The following is a 6,000-nucleotide window of genomic DNA, read 5'->3' on the forward strand; positions in this document are numbered from 1 at the left end:
GAAATGACAAAATTGTTCTCTACAGCTTAAGCAAAAGAAAATAAACATCTGTTTGCACTGGCATCAGAAAAACAATCTAGTCAGTTTACCAGCAGAAGATCACAACCCCCAACAGAAAGGTCAACCTTTCTAATGACATTTACTGCACAGCATGTGTGAGAGGCTGCAATGGGTAGTGTATTGCAGTGTCATTAATGGAACTAGTAAAGAACACAGCCTCCATTCTGTGGAGATCTGATGAAGAAACTGTTTTTCAAAATCCTTAATGTTTTAAGAAAGCACTGTATCTTGGCCATTCTTACACCAGTGCCCATTTCATCTGAAAGCCTTGATACTGTGGCATTTTCATATAAAAACTGTGGCTGAGATTATTAAATTGATATGTACTATTCAAAGCATTAGGCAAATTTACTGTTTTCTTTTGCAGAACCTAGTATCAAGAGAACTTTTGGAGTATCCTAATACTAGGCACTGACTTTCATATAAATCTGCCCATTGTTTCACAGAAATTAGGCTGGCCTGTCAAAATGTGAAGTCAGAGTACACAGTACATTCATGTTTTAATTAGACATTGCTTCATCCACTAAAATGTGGGCTTTGAGGATAAAACAGTAACCCGGAGCCAAACAAGCCAGAAGATGTATGAGTCATTCTTTCTGCCAGTGAATGAGACAGCTGATCAACCTAACAATTCCTAAAGACAGCAGGAGAACTGGAGCTTTGCCTCCATTCACAAAAAAAAAAACATCATGAGGACCAAGAATGGGTTTGGAACGTTACATCCTTTGACTAAAAATGGGCAAAGCAAACTTTCATCATCCTGCAATTTCTTGATATGGAAGTACTACTGTATAAATATGAAGCTAGAACATAAACTTGTTAGATTTAATTATTAGATTTAATTAATAAATTTGTTAGATTTTCTGCAACACCTAATAAATTCCAAGACATTTTAAATGCAATATCAACAAAACTTAAGCAAAGCACAAGGAGAATGTTTAACACATTTCAAGGATCTTGATTATATGTGTACGTTCTGAGGAACCTCATTAACAGTTTTAAAAAATATTAAGACTAAAACCCAGCCAAATAAAACTCATTACATATATTTTTTCAAGAGAAAGGAAAGTGTTCCGATGTCTGACTAACCCATCATCTCTTTAATTCATGATGTCGGAAATTCAGTCCATCTAATATAATCTTTTCTCTTAGCTTCAATTACCTGAACTAATAAATCTTAGAAATAGGTAGGTGTTCATTTTTATCTTAATAGACAGGAAGTAATTCATTACATCTGGAATCTCAAATGAAATACTCTACTCATCGATTTAAGCCAGGTAAAATTGTAATTTTTACTGTAATAGTTATATTAACAGATGTGCAGTCATTTGTTTTAAAAAAGCTGAAATACTAAAATATTAAAATTACTAAATTCATTCTTTCAGCGTACTTGCAATATATACTTTAAAGTCTTACCTGATCCATGTTCTATAGACGTACTCTCACATATATTTGAAAACATAAGAGAACATTTATATTGCTAGTATTTTTAAAAGGTTTTAAATAAGAGATTAAGGGGGTTTGGGGTTCTAAATTACTGATTTACTTTTTCAAATAAAGATAGCCAAATAAATATATTTTTTAATCATTTGAGTAAATGACAAAAATAATCTTCACAGATTCCATCTAAAAACCATCTTTCTTTTGAAAGAAACACAATTAATTTTTAAAACATTGTTCAATAGGAAATGCATGCAGAATACCTAATTTATATGATTTGAATAAAAAATGAAGGACAGTGTTCAATAATATTGAAGGTTCAGGTAAAAGTGTGGCACTGTTAATCTGAAGAAACAAGCTTTGGGTCACTCTGAAATCAGGATCTTACACAAACCCAGTAAATGCATGAGCTCACACCTCATTTCTACACTAAAAGTTCTCACAAAACATACAATTTACTGCAACACCCTTCTATGGTTTTTAGTTTTATGAACTGTTCACAGCAGAGCACATACAGTACACAAGTGGAAAACTGAAATAAATCTGAAATATGATCTAATAAATTAGATCATAAGAGAGTGCTCTTGTTACATACATTATGTAAAACAAAAAGGATTGCAGTTCTGTTTTACAAGTTGTTTTGCATTCGTTTTCATACCCATCAGGCTTAAATGGTTTTCTAAGCAGTCAAATAGTACTCCACTGCTTTCTAAGATCCAGAGAGATGCAAAAAGCCAACACCATCCTCTTTTCAGCTTTGGTATGAACTGTTATTCTCCGTCAGATTTCAGATGACTGAAAAAAGAAAGGATGATCCAGCTTTCTTGGAGAATGTAACTCAGACTAATTTCATAAACATGTCACTATAAAAAGTACTATTACCATTACAGATGGACGTGTAAACCCAATTACGGGTCCTTATTACATATACACAAGTGTTCCTATTCAACTGCATTTTTGCTGCTTTTTATTTCATTCATCTACTGTATCTACCATTAGAGAACAGTTTATTCCCGGGAAATGTGAAGACACCAGAAACCCCATTCCATAAGGATGGGGCTCAAGGCAGGAATAACCCGTTTCACAAAATTTCAAATGTTTAAAAAAATGGATTTTGATGAAATGCAGAGTTCGCAAAGTCAAATGAATGAACACAACTGAACAAATACACTTTCTTGTGTGTTTATGTATAAACTGCTTTGCAATATTGAATTTTAAGAGCTGTTCTTGAGATTAAAAATAAAACTGAAACTAATACCACAGCTTAAAATTCTCCATTCCTCTAAATTTGGCAACCCTCAGTAATTCAGTGTCCTACCCACATAAATACAGAAATAAAAACCGTGCCATCCAGTTTTAGGTAATTTCTCCTTTGTTCGCTTCATGAAGTTATCAATCTGACATTTACATATCTTTTTAATTACCATAACATTATGCAGGAGAGGAAATAAAAATACCCACTCCAACAATAATCACAGACAAATATTGCATTATAATTTGTCATTGGTAGATCAATGAAAACAGAACTTACATTGACTGTGAAGAAAGCAGCGTACACAGATATCACAGTATGTGTGCGAGTCATTTTGCTTTTTTAAAAACCATGACCCCAAAGATTTCTGTACCCAGATATTTAAGACTAAGCATGAGCGAGACCAAAGCTGTTCTAAAATCTAGATTTAAAACAGACAGAAGTGGTCAAAAGAAAATCTTGGGAAAACATCTGGAAGACATCAGCACTTTAAATCTCTAACTCTGTATAACATCAACTAAGAACTGCATTACCGAACATTTAAAGTAAATGGCACAATATAGCCTTAAAAAAGTTTCACCACAAACGCCAATGATTAATAGCAAAACAATTAAAAAATTTCACTGAGCCCTTCTTAACTTTTGCATGCAATATCTGCAATTTCAAAGTAAAACCCATCTGCTCTTGCATACAAGAAGAGAAATCTTTCCCAACAGGTTTTAGGTGGAAGACAGGTTTTTACACTGCAGTGGTCTAGGACAGGGTAGATCGGTTATCCTCGCACTGTGCTGTTACTACGCCTTGCGTTCCGATATCGCCACAGAATCGGACACCAGCGAGGAAAGCAAAACTAAAGAGCTTGTAGGCATTTCATTTGTACTTAGCCATGCACACATTTACTTACTAGCTGTCCGACTGCTGCATCCTGAAGCTGACAAAAACGCCACACTAACATGCCTACAAAATATTTAAAGGAGCTCTTGCACATTACCCATTGCCAATGCTAACCAAGGAATCATCCAAGAGCACAAAAAAAGTTTTGAAAACAGTACACTAACATGAAGAAACCAAAACCAACAAATATAAAACTGAAGTACCAACCTAAACTTCTGTGTTGCAAACAAGGTGGGTAAAAGACACTGCCACTTAAATCCTGAAGCATCACGTCCCGATGAGCACACAAAGGCTAGTTTTTGCCATCAGAAAAAAAAATCAAGGCGATGGATCATTAAAGTCTTTTTTTTTTTTGGCGTTGTGCACCTTAAAATATATCCAGATTAATATTAACAGTGATAATTGAAGCCGTACACTGTGAACACACTGGAGCTGGTCAAAACCAGTGGAAGAGAGAACTAAGAGATGGAGACTTGGTACATTAGTTCTTGCCAAAAGCAGATGTGATTCTGAGCTGCAAGCAATTTCTCCTGGTAATTTGTGATGACACTGGGAAGAGCTACTTCAGAATCCCCAAAGACCAGCTCGTCTGAGGTTCTAATGTATGCATGACACATGAGGTGGCTCTTTTAGAGCTCAATTAATTGGCCTGCACATCAAGAAGGTAACTTCAGGCAATTTCTGCTTTTTTTTCCCTTCTGTTTGTCTTTCTCTCCCCCTCTCTCACTTGCACTAAACTAAGCAAGCTTTTTACAAGAACTGAAAAAGAAAATGCCTACCTTCAGCAAGCCAAGTCTCCTGTAGCTGGCTAAGATCCTGAAAGAGCTCTAAAAGAAGCAGAACGAAACGGGAAATGTTCAAAATCCCTTGCCACTTTGGGGTTTTCTCCATTTGGAAAAAAAAATAGATTTCAAATAACACACTTCTTCATTTTAGGAGAAAGTACCAACCATAAAGCATCCCAGGCAATGCACTAATTAAACTGCATTTCTAATAGGAAAGTCATCTTCTGAAACTTAGTTTTACAGCCAAGTGTTTTTTTTTTAGATTTTTAAGCAACTAGTTTGTTGAAGAATCCAGGTAATCACAAACAAATTGAATTTCGCAAGATGTTAAGCCGTGAAATGAACTTTTTCTTTCTTTCTTTTCCCCCAAGCTCACCTTCTGAGTCATGAGCCAGGTCTGTGTTAATGAATTTCCTTTTTCTATCATTTACAGGTCTCTCGTTACATTTCCTCCCCTGTGTGTTCTAGCAAAGAAAGGGTAAAAAAAATCAATTTCTGTTAAAGAACACCTTTTTATCAGGCTCTATATTAACTGAAGAAAACCAGTGCAAAACAGAATTCTTCACACTACCGTACTTATTGCGGCTTGTACAGTATATTATTGACTCCTACACTTTCTACAGCACAGTATCCCATTTTAAACGGGCAACTGGAAATTATTTCTACACACATGCAGTGTTTTCGTCTCCTCTCGCCGGCTATGAAAGGAACGCCTGACACTTATTATTAATATAATTATTAGGCCTAATAATAAAAAGAAACTCAGGCTCTGACTGCGCCTCCTGACGTGAAACGGTTAAAATAACTCCTGCTAATCCTCACAAAGGTACTTGGAATCAGGTGGTTTTCTATCTGCCTGGATGGAAGTTATTAGCTAACTTTTTTTTTCTTGCTCACTCACGTTTGTAATCATGTAAGGCACTTGCTGATCGTAAAATCCATCCATTCTGCAGCTCATCAGCCGGTTACCAGTGAGCTGGTTTATTTTGTCAGCATTTAGCTGGAGATTTCCACAGGGTCTGGAGTCCGATCAACCTAAAGGAAACAAGATGGCTTTAAAAAAAAAAGAACAAAAAAAAACATGAATGAACCGCCCGAACTTGCATAGCTAATTAGCCTAGAGCAGTTCCATTCATAAAAATATATCTCCAGACTACCGCCCTAACCTGGCGTGCAAATATGCAGCACAAGGGTTTTAAATGTAAAAGCAAAGCACGATGTATTGCACTCGACATTCTTAGTCCCTGCACCTATAAAGTACACAGCACGCTTACTCTGCAGTGGCGACCTGCTTTTAAACGTGTGCTAAATGCGATGATGGCGATCAACATGTTTTTCTTCTCACGTAGCGGAACTACAGCCTTTTTAAAATAAATATATATATATATTTTCCTGGCAAAACTCATGCGGCGTTCACGGGGAAACTTAAGAAGTTAAAGGGGGGAAACTCACCAAAGTAGCCTGCACGTCATTCACCCATTCGATTCCCGGAGAATGTAATTATAAAACGTGAATTTGTGCAGTAGTTCACCTCAAAGCTCAAAGCTCAGTGATTGAGCTCAGTTCAAT

The 6,000-nt window shown here is 36.0% G+C and overlaps 1 protein-coding gene across 1 annotated transcript in view; it reads right to left on the bottom strand.

Annotated features, from left to right (window-relative positions):
* Positions 1–6,000, bottom strand: part of etv1 (ETS variant transcription factor 1) — a 32,087-nt gene extending 26,087 nt beyond the window's left edge. Inside the window, exons 1-4 of the mRNA XM_088928763.1 lie at positions 5,884–6,000; positions 5,333–5,466; positions 4,808–4,895; positions 4,426–4,473 (exon numbers count right to left, since the gene is read on the bottom strand). Coding sequence (XP_088784889.1) covers positions 4,426–4,473; positions 4,808–4,895; positions 5,333–5,389 — 193 coding nt within the window. The 5' untranslated portion in view covers positions 5,390–5,466; positions 5,884–6,000. The remainder of the gene's footprint in view (positions 1–4,425; positions 4,474–4,807; positions 4,896–5,332; positions 5,467–5,883) is intronic.

Source organism: Atractosteus spatula, chromosome 12 (assembly GCF_055471065.1).
Source record: "Atractosteus spatula isolate fAtrSpa1 chromosome 12, fAtrSpa1.hap1, whole genome shotgun sequence".
In the NCBI taxonomy this organism is placed as follows: domain Eukaryota; kingdom Metazoa; phylum Chordata; class Actinopteri; order Semionotiformes; family Lepisosteidae; genus Atractosteus; species Atractosteus spatula.